Source organism: Phaseolus vulgaris, chromosome 6, assembly GCF_000499845.2.
Source record: "Phaseolus vulgaris cultivar G19833 chromosome 6, P. vulgaris v2.0, whole genome shotgun sequence".
NCBI classification, from domain to species: Eukaryota; Viridiplantae; Streptophyta; class Magnoliopsida; order Fabales; family Fabaceae; genus Phaseolus; species Phaseolus vulgaris.
This window is the reverse complement of record NC_023754.2, coordinates 19,528,652-19,548,360: the sequence shown is the minus strand read 5'-3', so window position 1 is coordinate 19,548,360 and position 19,709 is coordinate 19,528,652. Positions and strand designations below refer to the sequence as shown.

Below are 19,709 nucleotides of genomic sequence, written 5' to 3'. Positions count from 1 at the left end.
GGTTATCCATGTTAAAAGTTCATATATGCACAACCAAACACCCAGAGAAAGTTTAATTAGCTTATGATTTGTGAAAGATTATTATGTGAAGCATTCACAATTTTACGGGACCTGAATAATACTCAAAAACACACTGCAGATACAATTCCTCAAAACAAAATATTTGCTAGAACTTTAAATATTAATGTACGATCTCAACTATTTAGTGAAACAAAAAAGATCCAACTATGGCAATAATTGGCCCAGGCCAGACACAGTTAGTATCCGCATGTCACAATGGAGCTGTAACCGTGAGCACGAGTGTTTTGCATGGCTCCATGTAGTTGGTTAGGCAAGGTTCATCTCATAACTTGACCCAGCAAACAGCAACGCATAAATGAATCATGGTGAACCCATTCCAGGGAAGAGTTCTGATATTTTATTGAACACGTTCATAACCTGGAGTGTTCAAGAGGGAAAAGCAACCATCAGAAAAAATTTAAGAGCCAAATCTTCAAAAATTGACATTTCTTATATTCATTAGAAACAGGGTTAATTATCATAGCTTTACTCATTAGAAACATGATGGCATGCTTGCAAACTCAAAACATTCATGTTGTAAATCCCTTTTCTGTATTAATTCATAAATTATAAACACAGTCTTTATGCCAGTTGTAAGAACACTAAGAGGAATGTTTCTCTCTCTCTCTCTCTAAACTCCTAAGGTAAAAAATACAATATGTTGTCTGCATGTTGCAATTGATTTATTGAAGCCGGGAAAATCAGCAATTCCAATGGGAATCTGAATTACATTACAGCACAATAGGTGCAGTTTTCACTTTTACTTATTCTCTGTTTTAACAAGCTAGGAAGGGGAAGCAAAAATGACTTTATTTTTTCTTAAGATGACCCGAAACTGATGATTAGATGAATAAAATTTTAAGTCTAAAACAAATATCAGCTTATCCATAGTTTCGCCAACACTGACTTGCAAGGGAAACAGAGAGAAAACTAAACTCAGTAAAGTACATTCCTCTAGGAAAGACAAATGAAATCAGATAAGCCTACCTCTTTATCATTTTGATATTTAGTAATATTCATCGGATTCTGTGAACACTGCAACCACAAGAAGATGCAGTCAGAGAGGAGTTTTGACATGAAAGACCAATAAAGTATTTAAATTAGAACATACATCCATGATAGCTGCTTGAACTCTAGGATTTTGAAAAGCCATTGCAACTTCAGGATTGGCCATGATCTTTGAAATGACTTCTTCGGGAGAAAGCCCGATTTGATCTGCTGAAAGTAAAAAAATATCTTGAGAAAAGACCCAGAGTGGAGTAAAAGATTCATTCTTAAACTGTTAACAGGGCTATTTTAAAAAATACAAGGTGATATTTTCAAAGACTTAATCAACAGTTTCACGGCATCTGAGAATTCAATAAACTAAGAGAAGAAACTATGATGCCTACAATCGTATAAAGATAAATTAGTCAGTGAAGTCTAGCAAACCAAGGTAAGGAGTAAAAAATAATGTTGAATCATACCAAACACTATTTGATAAATTGGCATGAAATGTGGTGTGTTTCTGAATGAGAACTCCTCACCTTTTTTCTCAATGGAACTTACCAAGGCATTTATCACTTCACTGAAAAAAATTATTTTGATTCTTTTTAACAAATGACAGTATATTACCCCCACGAAGCAGAATTTAAAGCAATATTTGACAAAGAAAATATTAGAATGTTGAGAAGTAATCAGACAGATTAAATCAACTTATAAAAACAAGTTATGAATAAATAGTCAATTATCGCCCATATGTAATGCAACTTCAGGAAAAAAAATAGTGATCAATTAGTGTTGATCTTCAAGAATCAAAGATGATAAACGAAGTAGAACAGATAATTTCCATAGGATGGAAGGAAGAGAAGAGATTATTGTATTTAAAATATTTTCAAGTCAAAAAGTAACAAGCAAAAATTGAACAATGTTAAATTAATCATCTTAGTTGATCCGGCTCTCAGAGAAGAGGTGACACTAAATAAAATCTAAGGCATAACAATGATATAATAACAACTTACCAAATTGCTGCTTAACTTCGGGACTATTAAGGTCAAAATTCTTTAAGGTATCCATCATTCGATTGTCCCATTCAGTACTTCCACCCATGTTGCTTCTGAAATCAAACATTAAGAATAAAGAGGAAGGGTTCAGATGTTTGAATCTCCAGAGAAGATTTCATACCCTATATTAACAAAATACAGATTTATCGAACTGCAGCGCATAGGATGAGAGGGAAATAACAAATAAGAAAATACAAATTTCAGATACTTGAGATCTCAAGTCAATGCAAGGACATTGAGTGTTGTTGTCATAAGACACATGAACCTAGCTCTGAAAAGCTAAAATATAAATTAGTCTAAATAATAACAAGGGGTGAAGGATAAGGAGAAGAAGTTGAAACAACAAAGTTGGTGGTAAGAAAAAGAAGTAAAACAGATATTTCAATCATGGCCACCATTTTTTCCTAATCTATTATAAATTCAATGTATAAAAGATATAGAACAAGCATCAGATTTCATTATCAGCTCATCAAAATTGTAAAATGTGAGACTAATAACTGGAATGTAATTCTGGAAAACTTTTTCATTCACCCGAAAACTAGTTTTTGTAGAAACATGTCAAACAGGCTTAATGCAAATAAGCATTTTCCCATCTTAGCTGTTAAAATTGAGTCAAAGTCAATGATAATATTAGTGAAGCAAAACGGCTCTAAGCATCTGAAGAAACAGTATGAAGAAGAACTTACAGCATTGCTTCCAGTTGTTGACGGTACTGTGGATTTTGCAGCATCCCTATTAAAAGCAGGCAACAGAACAGCAACTATTACTCATTGGCCAATTATATCAAGAAGTTATGCAGAAAGTAATATCTGCATATCAAGAAGTTATGCAGAGAGACATGACTTTAGACCTACCTACAAACTATTTTTAAACGTAAAGTGCTTATATTATATGATGGCAACAAATAAAAAAGTATATCCATATAGAAGTGTTGCATATAGACTATATTGAGCATATAACATGCAAACTCAGCATTGCAGTTACATGGGATTATTTCCAGAAAGGTGCTAAACAACAAAAACTGCACACTGCACAAATAATGAATCTTAATAACATTATTAGCCGGAAACTGTTAAAAGTAGAAAATTACATTTGAAGGTATCAGGATTCCTCATTTCCTCTGGTAAATGGCTGCAACAAAACCCAAAAAAGTTAAAACCTTTTGCATAACAAGGGGAAAAGTTCTTAAATAATCTATGCAAGCATGTAAATCATATCTGAAAATTTTCAACAAGTAATTGTAAACAAAAAAACATTACGAATCAGTTTATTTTACAAGTGAGAGAACATAAGTTAGATCCACTCCACTCAATTAAAAGAACACCAGTAAACCAATTACAAATCTTTTGTGGATAAAGAAAGTTTATTGAAATGAAAGAATGCAGAAGTATATGCTTCCCCTAAAACTATCTGTAGCAAAGTGCCTAGAGGACACAGGGAAAAAATAATTAAGGGCTCCAGCAGAATTTTAGACACATCCAAACTTCCAAAGTAAACATTTCAATAGAAATAAACACAATGATGAAACTACTTTAAACTCCAATTCTGAGTATCAAAGGTACTAGTACAACTGCCATCAGCAGTTGTAAGATAAGAGACTTCAACCATTTAAGGAACTTTCATCAATATATTTAAAACTAGAACTACTCAAAGTTTAAACATATCCATATTCCCTGCTCAAGTACTAACAAAGCCACAACATAATTATTTTCAAGAAATGCAAAATCATAAACATTATCTAAGACGGAGGGAAATAATATTACGGATAAACCATCTTCTGCACTGTTGGGTCCTCCATCATTTTCTCCAAAGCATCCACTGACAAGGCCGATTTTTCTATCCAAAAATAAACAATGGCACCCTCAGGACTTTGAATAAAACAGAAAGCAGCTCATTGAAGGAAACATGGAAAGAACAATAATTGTACAAACAATATATATTTCAAGACAACTAACAAAGTTTAATTGATTTAAGCCAGTGGTACCAATGAGATTAGAAACAATGCCTTTTGGAACTAATATTTTTTTATTTACAACATTATTTTAAATGCTTAATCAGAGTCAAAAAAGTAAGTGATAGCTGACAAGCAAAACTTCATAGTTAAGAGTAAAATTACAAAGCATATGAAGTGCAGATGATCCAGGATAAACCCAGCAATGAAAACAAGAATTAATTGATAAGTACAATCATAATGACAAGGAGTACAACTCATTTATTTGGCAGGATCTAAGGCCATGTTATGCCAGTGCATTTCCTATATATTGAGGCTTGAATAGATGTATCACATTCTATGAGGTTTTCCATCAATAAATCTGAATTGCAAATATTTACAATTTCAACTGACACTACTTACTTGTAGATTGAGAACCTGGAAAACCACCAAAACCTTGGTTAAAGGGAGCTCCATTTTGAGAAACCTTCAATAAATGCGTATTACATATTAAGAACAACACAGGTCACTGAACGACTTTAGCAAAAAGTGTATCTTAAAAACTCACTTCATCAGGAACCCGTGCTTCCTCCTTGACAGAACTTGATTCATTATCTTTAACACTTTCAAAAGGACTCTTCTGCACAGTTTCTTCAGGAGAAACATCTACAAAAGCTGTAATGGAAAATCTAAGGAATTTTAACAATTAAAGTTTCAATTTTTACACATAAAAGCTGAGATCGCACATGATCACTGCAACTTATATGGATAACTCCATGAAAGTTTTCCATCTTCAATTTCTGTTGGAAATCTTTATATGGATAACAGCAAATCTTGCAAATATTTTAAAAAAAGAACTTATCTTAATTGAAATTTTTTAAATGAATTGATAAAGGATGAAATAATAAATATTGATATTTATTCAAATATTTTTAATATGAAACAATTGCAAAGTAGTTAAGCTTTTGCTTTATGTTTTCTCCTCCTCAACTTCCCGCTTTCTATTTCCCAACATTATCCCATTTTCTACATTATTTTAGTTTCTGAATATATCATTGGTGTCACCTCACCAACTCACCCCCTAGTTTGTCATATTAAAATGTTTAATACACAGTAACTTGCCACTAAAAGTCAATAACACAAATAACTGTGAACTGATGCACTTGCATGCATGCAGAGCTCAAACAACATAGTGACATACATTCATCCCAGGTATTAGAAAAAAATAGGAAATCTTAAAGATCATCATTGGCAAGTCTAATGAAGCATTCATGGTAGGCTGAACCAGTTGGCAATACTCTTAGGAAGATTCCATAAAAAATTGATTTGATATCAAAATCAGCATAGCAATACCAAATCATCCTTTAATACTATGTAGAACGTCAGTGGAGTTATGTCAATTAGAACAGGAATCCGCTTAAAAGCTAAAAAGAAATTGATGTACTAAACCAAATAACTAGGCCAAAAACTAAAAACAAAGAGCTTTCAAGACTTGTATTTAATTTACCTGAAACCACACATATCTCCTAGTGGACAACACATCACCTCACCATATATAAATTCCAAAAGTAGTATGTCTCATCCAACAGGAAACAAATAGGATTGCTATGAAGAGATTATAAGGTTAAGTTACCAATTTTTTTGGGTTTGTTCTGTACTTCTACTTCATCTTTAATATCAGTAGTTCGTGTAGCTTCTACTTTTGTTGCAGGAATATCTACTGTGACAGTGGATTGAGATCCACTAGATGTGGAAGGTGCTCCATATTGAGCAGTTGCAGTGGGCCCTGCTGCTGAAGGCATTGAAAAGGGAAAAGGAGACCCCGGAGAAAATGCAGCATTGCCAAAATCGTTATTTGGTGAATTCATCTGGCCCATCATGGTCTTGAAAGCTTGTTGCATAGCATATTTCTAAAATAAAATCAGAAGACATGTTTAAATTATGTAATATATTCAGGGCTAGTTATTATAATTCTACAAAGAACCCAGTTAAAATCCATGAAAAATAAGGCCAGACAGACTACAACTGACAAAGTGACAGGAGTGTGAGTATCGGTCAAGAGGGTGATATTAAGCCCAAAAGGAAAGTATTACAAGTTTAGGCAGCCAATAGGCTTACAAGAGTAAACTTGTAAGACTTTCATTTGGGCTTATTATCACCCTCTTGATCCATGCTCCCAGTCTTTTCACAGAGAAATACAAATAACAGAAGATGGCATCACAAACAATACCAAGATTCTCATAAAGCTAAATCAAAATCTCGAGTTCAATAAAACTGACAGATTTATACATACTTACTATGCTTCCCAAGAGAAGAGTGAACAATAAGCAACGTAAATTAATACAATAAACATACCTTTTAGCAAAAAGTTGAAACATTATTTAAACATCTGTAAATATCCCACTAGAATCACGAAGAAGGCGGCTAACATGTTCAACAATAGAAAAACCTATAATTTCTTTTACAAACATTGCAGGTATACTTTGTATTTGTTGAATGGAGTACGCTCAATCACACCTTAAAACAGTTGTTGAAGTGGTGTTCATTCAGTACTTCAGATACTCTTAGGGGAACTAGTAAAGAATAAATAATTGGTTTTTATCTCAGTTTAGATGGTAGAAAAATGGTCTTCTGAGAGGAAGTGGAGCTAATATTTTGGCCGTTAAAATATAAATGATCGACAAGATTAAAAAAGATGCATGATGTTTACTTTCTAATCCTGACTACTCATTTAAGATCTAATGGTGAAGATCTGATCTTCTTTACTCTCTCAGTAAAGGACTCCTCTGACTAGTCATGGTTCCTATACCTTATTGCATAACTCAGAATACACCAGCGTATATCCATGACTCGAGAAATTTCTCACATACAAACCCACATTTATTACAGTAGAACTTAAAATATGCACCAGCTTATAGCCTTTACACCCATGACTAGCAAAATTTCTTACATCTTATACCCATAGTTATAGTCAAACTCAAAGAACCAGCTTATATCAATGCATTGCAATAAAGGCACTCACCTTTAATCTTGAAGCTACCTGCAAAAACACAAAATTATTAAACATACAGCAAAAATAAATCCAGCATCAGTTCATGTAATGTAGAGTTGTGACTATAGTTCCCAGTTCTCACCATAGAAAACAGTGCAGAAAGCCCAACACCAACACCAATCCAAAAGAGAGGTGACCCTCTGGAAATATAGTAAATAGATAAATAATAGTGTGAATTTACATGCAAAAGATGTTAGCAAATGTAAATCAATAAAATATCTATCAACCACAACCACCTCAGTAGCTGCTCATAATTTTAAAGAAAACTAATATGCAAAAGAAAAAGAGTAAATGATTACATAGTTGAGGACGGAGGTGGTGATAATTGTGGGTTAACTCCAATTGATGTTGTTTCTTGAGTATTTGAAGAAGAAATACTAGCAAAATGTTTTACTATCAGCTTATCCTGCACTGTTTCACCGGCATGCATTACTTAGGCATCTTAAGGGATGAGTGAAAAATATTGATAGATATTCAACTTGTACAGCAAGCACTCATTAATCACAAGAGAAGAGAAGTCAATAGACATGATAAATACACATTACTTAAATGGATTCAAAATACACAGACATGTGATAATTTTTTAAACCATGGATTCAAATTCAAAATGCCATCAAATAACCTTGAGCAAAACTCCAAAACTCACAATCTGTGAAAGACTAAAATTATATTAAATTGTATTTCGTCCCTCAAATTTAGTGTTTTGGGAATAAAACCGTAGTTTTCCAAAATTGAGGGACTAAAATGAACCCTTTTTTTAATTTGAAGAGCTAAAACCGGATTAACCTAAATTTCATGAACTAAAAACATAATTAAACCAAAAAAGAAGAAGAGAGTATTTAAGATTTTCTAAAGGAGTGACTTCCAAAACAAAAGAGTCGTATAATAATAAGTGTCTTTTTCTATTGCCTTGCATATCCAAAACACTACCTTAAACCCTTGAAAATGTCAACATAGTGTGTTCATGACTCAAGTCCAACGACAACAGAACCAACATGTTCAATTCGGTTTCTATCTTTAGTACTGAGAAAGAAACAAAAGCAAAACAGACACACCAATAGCATAATCAAACCTATCAATTCACCTTCAATTTCAACAGTACACATTTCATTTTATTGGACTCCATCAGAATCCAGTGAATCTCTTTCCTACCAAAAATAAATTCCAACCAAAATTCTAATCCCCCATCAAACACACACGCGCGCACACAGAAAGATAGTAATAAAACAAAAAAAAAGTTCAAGAACTGAATACCAGATTTCGGGCTATGATGGGAGGAAGAGAGTGCAGAAACACGGTATCTGAAACGGTGAGGAGCAATCAAGACCCTCCCAAGAGAGAAGGGCTTTCTTCTTAAAACGTCTCTGTCTGTGGCGTCTCTTGCAGGAACATGTCCCAACATCAAAGGTTTAGAGGAAGACACAAGGGCCAAGTTAAGGTTCTCCATCTTCTTCTTGATTCCAAGATATGTAACCCAGAATAAAAAGACGCAGAAATTAAGAGCAAACAAAGAACTGAAACTGTTGCAATCAGTAATAATAGGAGTGGCAGTGGATTTGGACGCAAAGGGGGGCGAAAATTATGGGAAATTTTGAAACTTGAAGATATTTCGGTTTGTGGGCTACGGAGTTTGGGGTGTGGGAAGAGAAGGGGCAAGCTTGAAATGGAGTATGGAGTGGCTAATGAAGGTTTGAGGTTTTGGGTTGTGTTGTAGGGATAAGTAACAACATAAAAAGTTGAACTTTGCAAATACTATTTGAACGATGTCGTCTATAGAATTTTTGCTGACCTTTTTTTTCTTTGTGCTATTGTTTGTTTTCAGTCCAATTAGGAAATGAAATGCTTTTTTATAAGCTTTTTCGTATAGCTCTCACTTCAGAGCTCACTCTACTAGGTAAAATGGATTGGAACCCAAAAAAAACCCACACAGCTAAAAAGTCTTCATAATTTTTTTTATAAAACTAAATTTTCAACAAAAGATTTAAAGTAAAAATATTATTTTAAAAAATAAATAAAAAATAATTACTTAAAAAAAATTATGCACGTCAATAATATTTACTCAATCCAAATCAAATCCAACACCAGTAAAGTTAGATTAGATTGACATCATATTAAGCTGATAAAAATGAGTCTAGGTCAAGTTGAATCAGGCCCGACCTCACTTGTAGCCACTTAGGCTGAGCATAGATTAAGACAATGTTAGGTGAGACTGAATATAGGTTAATACAATTTTAGGTGAGACTGAATATAGGTTGAGACAAATCTAGTTTTGAGTAGCTCAGGTTAGGTTTAGATGAGCTTGAATCGTGTCAAGTAAAGTCAAATTTAGACTCATATTAGCCAACTTGAGAGGACTTAAGTCTGGTTGAGTCAGACAAAGTTAGGGTATGTTCAGTTCCAGGTCAGTATGGGAAGGGTTGAGCTGAGTCCAAGTCAAGTAGATCAGGTCAGGTCATATCCAAATTAGGTCAATGTTGATCGAGTCCATGTTGTGTTGAGTAGACTCGAGTCCATATCCAGCAAATTTGAGTTGAGCTTGAGTCAAGTTGTACTTACGTAGAATTATGTCAAATCAAACTCGTTTCACATGCGAATCAAGTCAGGTTGATGTTCGTTCAGTTAAGACAAACTTACCCAATGTTAGGTGAAGCCCATATCAAGCATAGTCAAAGCCGAATCCAAGTTAAATTAACTCAGTCGAAAAGTTAGATTGAACAAATGTAAAATTAAATTGATTCTAATTAAGTTAGATTAGGTTGTTCCACTCAAACAAGTTAGGTTGAGTTTCAAGTTAAGTTGGAAATGAGTTATTTAAAAACTAATTTTTAATTAATATAAAATTTTTAAAATATTTTGCAATTATAATATTTTAAAGTTTTGTTTAAAAGTTAAAACCCTCTCCTTTAATATACCAAAAGAACTACTTTTAGGAATGGATCGAGATGAACCTGTAAATTATGAATTAATTCTCTAACTTTTCAATTTGATTAATTTTATATTTTCAAGAAAGAAAAACTTGATATAAATTAAAATATAGTTTGTTTTCATATAAAATAAATTAATCAAAATATATTATGCTTTTACGAGTACTAAAATCTTAAAGAATTGATATTTTACTTTTACTTGCTTTAGTGTATATACATAATGTCGTTATCTAATTTTCAGGAAATATTATTTTCTTTTCGTCTCGTCCCAAAGTGTTTGCAAAGACACTAAGACATATAATAAGCGTAAAATAATTAATAATACCTACAAATATAAACTTGTTTATAATATTTTATTATCTTGATTAATTTAAATTAATTCGATTTAATAGTTTATTAGCGTCTTATTAAGCTATTATTAACTGCTTAATGTCATTTACGTTAATCCAAGATGATATTGCTTTAGGTGGGCTCAATTTCCTATCTACCTCCATTTACACTCTTATTTCCCTATCTAGCACCATTTTATTTTTATTTCCTTATCTAGCAACTTTTGTTTTTATTTCCCTATCTAGCACCCTTTTATTTTTTATTTCCCTATCTAGCACCATTTCAAAAATAAATAAAATAATAATAAATTATTATTTTTTGATAATTTTAATTTTGAATATATTAAAAAATAAGTATTTTTAATGTTTAAAATAGTTAGAAATATAATTAATGAATAAAGAAATGAGTTTTTACAAAATAAAAATATAAAAGTAATAAATTAAAAATGTTTAGTTAATTATTTCTTTTAAGAATGAAGAAAATAAAAAATTAAACTCTACAATAACATAAAAGTTGAATCTATAAACATAAATTAATATTTATTTTTATTATTATTGATGATGTAATCATGTTAATGTCAAGTAAAAAATACAATACATAATTATAAAAAAAATAAAAGTCAATTAGTATTAATTAATATTGAACACACAGGTAATATTGAAGTGTCTATCTACCATAAATGAAAAATCCTAAAAAAAAACTAATGCAATTGCTACACTTAATGCTTAAAAATAAGAAGAAGAAAAATGTAAAAATAAATAAATATAGGAAATAAAAACAACAACATTGCAAGAGATTTTTCATGTTACGAAAGACTATTTGATGAAACTAAAAAATGAAGAGTATTGGGCAGCATACACTGGTCAAATACTATGCCTAAGTCCCAACATGAAAATAACCTTAAAGGGGAAAACCTAAGTCAAATCGAATAAAGACAAATATGAACATAAGAGAACAACATCATCGAACAAAAAAATGTTCATATTGTCAAACACCAGGACACACACAAAGAACATGTCCAAACATTATTGGATTGTGCACTTCTCGTCATTAATTATGTTTCATTTCGCACAAACTATTTAATGTACCATTGAAAAAAATATTAAATGAATATCTTTCATTTAATTTTCTTTTTATGATCAACATCTACTTATTTAGTATTGTCTTGTATCTCTTATTTTTATCTTGTTTGAATTTTTTTTTATATCTTGTATATTTATCTTATTTTGTTTTGCCTTTATTTTATATTTTATATGTTTTTAGTTATTATTTTTTTCTGCCATTGTTTATTTATTTTTGTTTTTATTTTATTATTGTTGTTTTTATTTTCTATACTTATTTATTTTTGTATTTTTTTCTTCTCATTTTTAAACATTAAGTGTAGTATTTGCATTAATTTTTTTTTAGGATTTTGTATTTAGGGTAGACACTTCAATATTATTTGTGTGTCCACTATTAATTAATACGAATTGACTTTGTTTTTTTATATTTATGCCCTGTATTTTTTACTTAAAATTAACATGATTACATTATCAATAATAATAAAAATAAATACTAATTTATGTTTATAGATTCAACTTTTATGTTATTGTAGGGTTTAATTTCTTATTTTTTCATTCTTAAAAAAATATTTTTAAACTAAACATTTTTAATTTATTACTTTTTTTTTTGTAAAAACTCATTTTTTCATTTATTAATTATATTTCTAACTATTTTAAACATTAAAAATACTTATTTTTTAATGCATTCAAAATTAAAATTATATAAAAAATAATAATTTATTATTTATTTTTGAAATGGTACTAGATAGAGAAATAAAAAATAAAAGGGTGTTAGATATGAAAATAAAAACAAAATGGTGTTAGATAAGAAAATAAAAACAAGAAGGTGTTAATTAGGAAAATAAAAATGTAAATGGTGTAGATAGAAAATTTATAAAAAAAAATTAATATCGTTTTAATCGAAATATTAATATCACATTCAATTTTGTTTTCAATATTATATTCGTGAATTTGAAAGTTTACACTAACTATTTTACATCTATCACTAGCTCAAAATTCTCATTTTTTAATCACAAATTCTCTCAATTTATTTATTTAACAAGATTTATTTGGTTGAAAACACGTTAATTTGGATCCTATCCAATGGAAGTCAGCGAAGAAGGCATTATTAGGAGGGTGCAATCGATTGCCCAATCGCCTCTCTCCCGGGTTCCACCCGAATACATTCAACACCCGAATACCCGACCCGTTTTCAACACCCCAACCCAACCTCACAATGTTCCTCTCATCGACCTATCCTTCTTCGACCCGACCCGCCGCACCTCCACCCGCGAATCCATCGCACGCGCCTGCCGCGACTGGGGCGCCTTCCACGTCACCAACCACGGCGTTCCGCTGTCACTCCTCACCGCCATACGCCGCGTTGGCCGCGCCTACTTCTCCGACTGCTCCATGCCGGAGAAGCTCCGCTACGCCTGCTCCACGGCCGCGTCGGAGGGCTACGGCAGCAAGATGCTGGCAACCTCCGATCAGAAGCAAGACGACGCCGTCGCGCAAGTCCTCGATTGGAGGGACTACTTCGACCACCACACGCTCCCCCTCTCTCGGCGGAACCCTGATCGGTGGCCGGAGTTTTCACCCGATTACCGGGACACGGTGGCGAGGTACAGCGACGAGATGAAGATTCTGGCGCAAAAGTTGCTGGCTTTGATATCTGAGAGTCTAGGGTTGCGTGCTTCGTGCATTGAAGATGCTGTCGGAGAATTTTACCAGAACATCACGATTAGCTACTATCCTCCGTGTCCCGAACCGGACCTCACGCTTGGATTGCAATCGCATTCTGATATGGGTGCAATCACGCTTTTGATTCAGGATGATGTGGAGGGTCTTCAAGCGCTCAAGAGTGGTGATGGTGGTGGTGACCAGTGGGTCACTGTTGAGCCCTTGTCAGATGCTGTTCTTGTTCTTTTGGGTGACCAAACTGAGGTAAATAAACTGTTGACCCCTTTGGTTTGTTATAGATCTACAATACAATATGAAATATGGAAATTCTGTTGAACTTGAACATTTGATTTTTGTATTGGACAAATATTGTTCTTAGGCGTTTTTAGTGCTGCTTTTCAATCATGATTGAAGTTTTATCTCTGTAATTTATATTGATATTTAGTTGTTACCTTGTATGATGAGATAAAAGGCTATTTCTGATTGAATAATAGGACTAAGGGTGTGTTTGAGATAACACAGGTTGAAAGCAATCCACGTTTTTCCTAATCCACCATCCTTCTCTGTTTTCTGCTACCAAATGTGTGAAAGGATGCTTGGTGCTTTGGAAACGGCAAACCAAACACACACTAAGAGTATCTGAAGAGAAAAAAGTGCTAGCAAAAAACTTTCTAACAGACTTATTCTTATGGAGTGAAAGTTGGTTGAGTTTCACTGCCACATTTCCCATTTGGGTTTATTCTCAAACTAGTGAGAGATAGGTGAAATTCAACTGATAGAAGAAAGAGGGATAGAAAGAGTGTTAAAAAAATAATGTGTTGATATGCTTCTAATAAGAAATAAGTGGGTTAGAGAATTTTGGTTGTATTGCCATTTATTTAAAGTGTTATGAGAGTTAAGAAAAGCAGTTGCCTGAAGCCTTTAGGGTGAAAGCATTTTTTTAATTTAAATTACTGAGCATGGTCAAAGGAGTTTATGGGAGCAATGTATAGTATATGTGCATTGCAAAGGAATAATTGCTAGCATGATCTATTTGTGACCAGTTTTACTAAATTGCTAACAATTGCAGACATTCAAGTAAGTAGGTGGGAAGTATTGGTTTTTATGGTGTATTGAACTTTGATTAGGACAATAAATTCAATGGACAAGTTATGATTTACCAAATAATATATATAGTATTGCAAGCCGTTTTACTTCAACATATATTTAATGGGTGTAAGGATAAAAAATGTGTGGGGTGTGTGTAGAACCGTGTTTCTATCTGGATTATCAGCATTTGCTTGTGTAATTTTTGACTTGTAAATTCAATATCATACAACGTGGTGGCTTCACAGAGGATTGTGATGATTTGTGATTTCTTTATGTTTCCTGATAGATCATTCACTAAGTTAAATAAAAGTTGGCTAAATTTGGATGAAGAGAAAGTTTGGTTTAATTCAACCCCAATTTGTTTTTTATGCAACTTTTCCACTAACAGAAAATTCTTTTGGCACCAGATTATAACCAACGGAAAATACAGGAGCTGTGAGCATAGGGCAATTACTAATCCTGATAGAGCAAGGCTTTCTGTGGCAACATTTCATGATCCTGCAAAGACAGTCAAGATCTCCCCTGCCTCTGAACTGATAAATGAGTCATCACCGGCTAAATACCGTGATGTTGTGTATGGAGACCATGTATTATCATGGTATACCAAAGGCCCTGAAGGAAAACGAAATATTGATGCACTTCTGCTGCATTCTTAGGTTTGTGCTTTTTTTCTCTCCTGCTGTCATGGCTTGGCTTGTATCTTGTGTGTGAAAGAAAGTAGTTTTATTTTATAGTGTAAAAATCGTCTTTCCTGATCAGTAAATAAAACCTTGAATCTTCTTCTTTACTATGGTATCTGTTTGTGAATGCACTTTCTCATTAGTATGATACATGCACTGATTTCTTGCATTGTACTACAAATTTATACTGTGTTTACAGTAGTAACTCATTTTATGTCATTAGTCATGTCATGTGCAGTATTATTTATTTTAATACTAAAATTATAATTTGAATAGCAATAGTCAATATATATATACTCATATTTTGAGTGAATATATATGGATAAAATTATTCTAAGAATAGCTTAAAAAATTTATTTATTTTTATATTAAATGTGATTTAGTCTATTGAACCATTATTTTACAAGAAAATAAAGCATATAGATGTACCACTTATAGGTATAACCGATTTTGCATATATATAACAAAAAATTAAAAACCTTAATAGAAAAAAAAAATATATTACACAAGAAGTTCTCAATAATATTATCAAATGTTTAAGGGTTCTAAACACATTTTGAAACTCATAAACATAAGACATAATTCTTCTTGCTTCAAATTTGTTTAACCTTGATACAGTTTAAGGTAAACCAGTCTTGCTCATTTTGTTGAGTAGTCTGGATGAGTTCATGTAAATGGTCTCCCAATACTTGATTTCAATTTCTATGAATAAAAAAAAAATAGTGAGGCAAAAGTTTAGATCGATACCTCAAAGGATTCAATAACATAGGTAATAATTATACACATGAAATACTCTACACCTTATTCTTCATAATATTCACAACATTGGAACATAATCTTCCCATTTTTCATAAAGCATAATGCTTATCTTTATCGTACTTCTTATTATTATTACTTGACTTAATATACCTTATATTATATTTATTTTATTTTTTATTGGCATGTTAGAACTCATAATCTTAAAAAAGGGTTTTCTCCATTTTTTTTCTAAGGACTAAGGATTCTATAATTCTTCTTTATCTGATTTCTTTTTTTAAAAAAATGAAAAGTTTTACGAAAAAATATGTTGTTTTGTATAAAATAAAATTTTAAAATATTAAAATTTTAAGAATTTATGATAGTAGTGATCAATTAAATTTTGAGAATTTTAAATTCTACCTAAAAAGTAACTCATCTCAAAACTAAGTTTCTTCTCTTTATATTCTCTTTTTGTCTCAGATTTGATCAAGATATCATAAATTCAACCAAGGTCATGGAGTCCTTGGTTCAACATCGTTGTTTTAATTGATTTTGATAGTTTTTTTTTTTCAGTTAAAGGCTATCATAGTTATTTTAAGATTATCACAACCAAGATTATTATATTTGGTGGTAAGCCATTGTTATTTCTTTTCTCATGTAAATAAGGGGTTTATTTATACAACCTAGGATTATTTTTAGTTAATATCTCAATTTTTTTTTACCAAGGTCGATTAAAATGTAGGTCAGAGTGATTTCAAAACCATTAATAAGAGTTTTTTAATATTGGTAGCACTACTTTTCAATTGATGTCAATAATTTTTTATTTTTGGATGTAAGTCGAGTTTTTAAGTTGAAGTTGATATAATTTTATTTTTTTTGCATATTTGAATTAAAATTTTCAATAGATTTATGTTGTGATTTTTTTTTTTGTTGCATAGATTGTTTTTTTATGGTCAATAGTTTGTTAGACTTTTCTTTTAATGTTAACTAGAAAACTTTCATTGTTTAAAATTATTATTTTTTATCAGTTATTTGGAAAAGTTTGTCAACCGACTTTTAATAGAAAAAGTCAACAAAAAAATTCCAACTGTAAACATTATTGGTTTAAATAATTATAGTGAAACCGAAAACAATTTCGATGAACATCAATTGAGATATTTTTACAAATACTGAATGAAAAAAAATCTTAACGAAATTTTAAAAAAAAACATTAATCAAGATTTACTAAAAAAAAGTTGTTAATATTGATATTTTTAAAATTTTTAACCATTAATTAATATTTAAATAAATTTTTAAATTTGGTAGTAATTAAAATTAAAACCAAAATGTTCAAGAGACTTTTCTGAGTTTTCTTTAATTCCAAAAAAACAAATATAACCATCATACAATTTCAAGAACAAAATTATTTATTTACTTCATTATTTCCTCTACTCAAAACCCTATCCAGAACTATTTTTTTGCATTTGTTCCATAAGTCTCTCTAATATCAGTTTTTTATATTATTAAATATATCAAAAGCTAATAAGTTTACCTGGTCAATAACCATAGCTAATTATGTCGCAAAATGGACAATGAACCTCGTTCTTCCCAGGTGGGCAAGGATAATTTCTCTTACATCTTACACACCAAAGTCTCTCCTTCATACCTAAATATAGATGTAATTAAAGTCAAAGACCCTTCAAATTTTCAAGTAACAGGAACAAGATAGAACTCATAAATTAATAAACTTATATACAAACAAACTATCAGAAAAACTAAATTAGTTCAAACTCACATAATTACATAAATCAAATAGTATATGGTGTTAACATGTGATAGCCGAACATCTAAAAAAAAATGGCAAACACATCCTTATAAACTCTTGTTAAAAGTGGTTAATCGTATTAGGTTAACAAATAATCATTGAAAATGGATTGAAAATTATGAAGTGTCAGGAAAACAGTAAAGGAACAGATTGTTTATATACTGTCATGTAGGAGTTGTTTTTGTTATTCTATAATATTATATTTATTTCATATATTATTGAAATAAATCTAAGTTGAATGGAAAAGATGCATAGATATGAATTTTACAGTTTTATATATATCCACTTTACATCTTAACTATACTAATATCTCAAATAACAACAAGTCATCACATGAAAAAAAATATATTATACCTTCATTTGTAAAATTGTGGTATTGGTTGGGAGTGTGAATGGCAGGAGGTGGAGGAGAAGGATAAGGATGTGTTTGTTTGGTCCTGATGGGTGAAGGAATGGAGTTGATGTGTGCAGAAGAAAAATCTTGGTTTCCGTTTCCTTTGTTGTTGAAGGAGTCCTCTGTAATAGTGCTACCGTCTAGGTTTATGAACAGTTTTGAGTGATTCAGCACCAGAGTTTGTCCATACCCATAATTTCTACTCAAGAAATTGCTTTCTTCATTGTTTTGTTGCCTCCAAGTACTGACCATGTTGTTGTGGTTCGAGTACCGGAATCCCATTCCACTTTTCTGCTTTCAAACTCAGCTATTAATATGCAAACTTTCCCATATTCTACTGCATTTATAGCTTCTGACTGGGTTAGCTTTGGTTCATTCAGGTTTTAAAAATATTTTTTGTGTGAACGAATATATTCACCACCCACTACTCGTCTCTAATTAATATTATCCCCTGCAATTGTGCTAACTCTGCATTTCTTATGACATGACACTGTCATCTTTCTTCATAAGGAAGATTTTTTTTGGCTCTGATGTAAGTTTGCAAATTCTCATACCAGCAAGATAATATTGGTCAACAAGAATAGTCCAAATCATTCTCACACGTCCTAGTCATGTAAATCCTGTTCAGACATGTTGGGACTTACTGTACTCCCTACTTTTTTTACTAACATTAAAAAATAAAATAAATAAGAATACTAGATATACTTCATACTATTACAAAAAGTCTAATGGAAGAAAACCTTTTAAGTATTAAGAATAGAACTTTAAGTCTAACTCACAGTGTGACTATATATTATGGATGATCCAATAGCGGATGATTTGATAAGGTTAACAAACTCTTGTCAGGATAGATTCGGATATTATAGTAAGAAGTGGACTTTAAGTCTAATTTAGTCTTATAAAACTGACTTATAAGATGAAGTTTACACTCACTTATGTATTATGAGATATTTTTATCTCTACTTGATGTGTAATCTAAAAAAAAAAAAAAAACTAAATGGTAACTATGGAAAATATGATAAACAACAAGTGACAAGAAGAACTCCATGACAATCATTTGATCCGAAGGAATTATAGTAATGGAGTCATGGACATGAAGAATATATTCACCACCCACTCTTTTTTTTTTTCTATATTCACCATCCACTACTCGTCTCTAATATTATCCCAACAATTGTGCTAACATAGCATTTCCTATGACATGACACTGTCATATTTCTTAATTAAGAAAGATTTTTGGCACTGACATAAGAAACAAACTGTGAGTATCACTTGATTTTCTACATGCAACCTGAGATGTGAAATGTCATGGGAAATTGGTTATGTATAGAGTTGTAAAAATGAACAAAATCAATCAAATCACTATCCAAATCAACTACACTTAAACATCCTAAATAATGTAAAAACTGGTTTTCAAACCAAATTGATTTAATTACATCAGCATAATCATGGCCAGAAGAAAAGGAGATTCAAGTTTCAACGCTAAGGCAATGTTTTCTAAGTCACCCTATTACGGAAGGATGATTTCACGATTCATTTATTTATCAAGATTTCAGTTGCAATACAAGGCACGGTGTAAGTCATCAAAGCACACACATTAACCAAATTCATAGAAAAATAAACCCAGCATTAAACTCTGGTGTTGAAGAGCAATTAGCTTATGATGAAACATCCAATTTTTTGTTTATATTAGGTCTAACTGGTTTCATCTGTGCTCAAGTACTGAGTTTTTGATGAATTTTGCATGCATTGTATCTGAGTGATCTTCATTATTAATCATCATCAAGTTTTAGATTCTTATTCACTTAACCTTATTATCTTTCAAAGAGCATATACAGTTTCATTTCAGTGGATTTTTTCATACAAGATTTCATTTTTTATTATAAAATTGAAATTATGTTAGAATGGATAATTTGAAATCTAATTGAGATTAGATATTCACC

The 19,709-nt window shown here is 31.4% G+C and overlaps 2 protein-coding genes and 1 long non-coding RNA gene across 4 annotated transcripts; 1 reads left to right on the top strand and 2 right to left on the bottom strand.

Moving 5' to 3' along the window:
- Positions 1-46: 46 nt before the first annotated feature.
- On the bottom strand, positions 47-8,909 carry LOC137831607 (protein TIC 40, chloroplastic). 2 transcript variants are annotated; one of them, XM_068639351.1, is made up of 14 exons: positions 8,339-8,909; positions 7,384-7,495; positions 7,167-7,224; positions 7,055-7,072; positions 5,666-5,942; positions 4,601-4,707; positions 4,456-4,519; positions 3,866-3,938; positions 3,193-3,233; positions 2,789-2,834; positions 2,061-2,155; positions 1,172-1,278; positions 1,048-1,095; positions 47-438 (listed from the first exon to the last, which is right to left on the bottom strand). In XM_068639351.1, exons 1-14 carry the CDS (start codon positions 8,529-8,531, stop codon positions 382-384), a joined length of 1,296 nt encoding a protein of 431 aa, XP_068495452.1. In that variant the 5' UTR covers positions 8,532-8,909; the 3' UTR covers positions 47-381. The 2 variants fall into 2 exon arrangements, with proteins under 2 accessions (XP_068495452.1, XP_068495454.1); XM_068639353.1 differs by having other exon boundaries at positions 1,172-1,275; positions 8,339-8,907.
- A 3,456-nt stretch (positions 8,910-12,365) lies between these two features.
- Positions 12,366-14,937, top strand: LOC137831602 (jasmonate-induced oxygenase 4). Its single transcript, XM_068639344.1, has 2 exons — positions 12,366-13,325; positions 14,558-14,937. Exons 1-2 carry the CDS (start codon positions 12,483-12,485, stop codon positions 14,804-14,806), a joined length of 1,092 nt encoding a protein of 363 aa, XP_068495445.1. The 5' UTR covers positions 12,366-12,482; the 3' UTR covers positions 14,807-14,937.
- A 377-nt stretch (positions 14,938-15,314) lies between these two features.
- Positions 15,315-18,756, bottom strand: LOC137831605 (uncharacterized). The gene is made up of 3 exons (XR_011084455.1): positions 17,727-18,756; positions 17,100-17,213; positions 15,315-15,532 (listed from the first exon to the last, which is right to left on the bottom strand). It is a non-coding gene; the product is annotated as an uncharacterized lncRNA (long non-coding RNA).
- Positions 18,757-19,709: the final 953 nt, after the last annotated feature.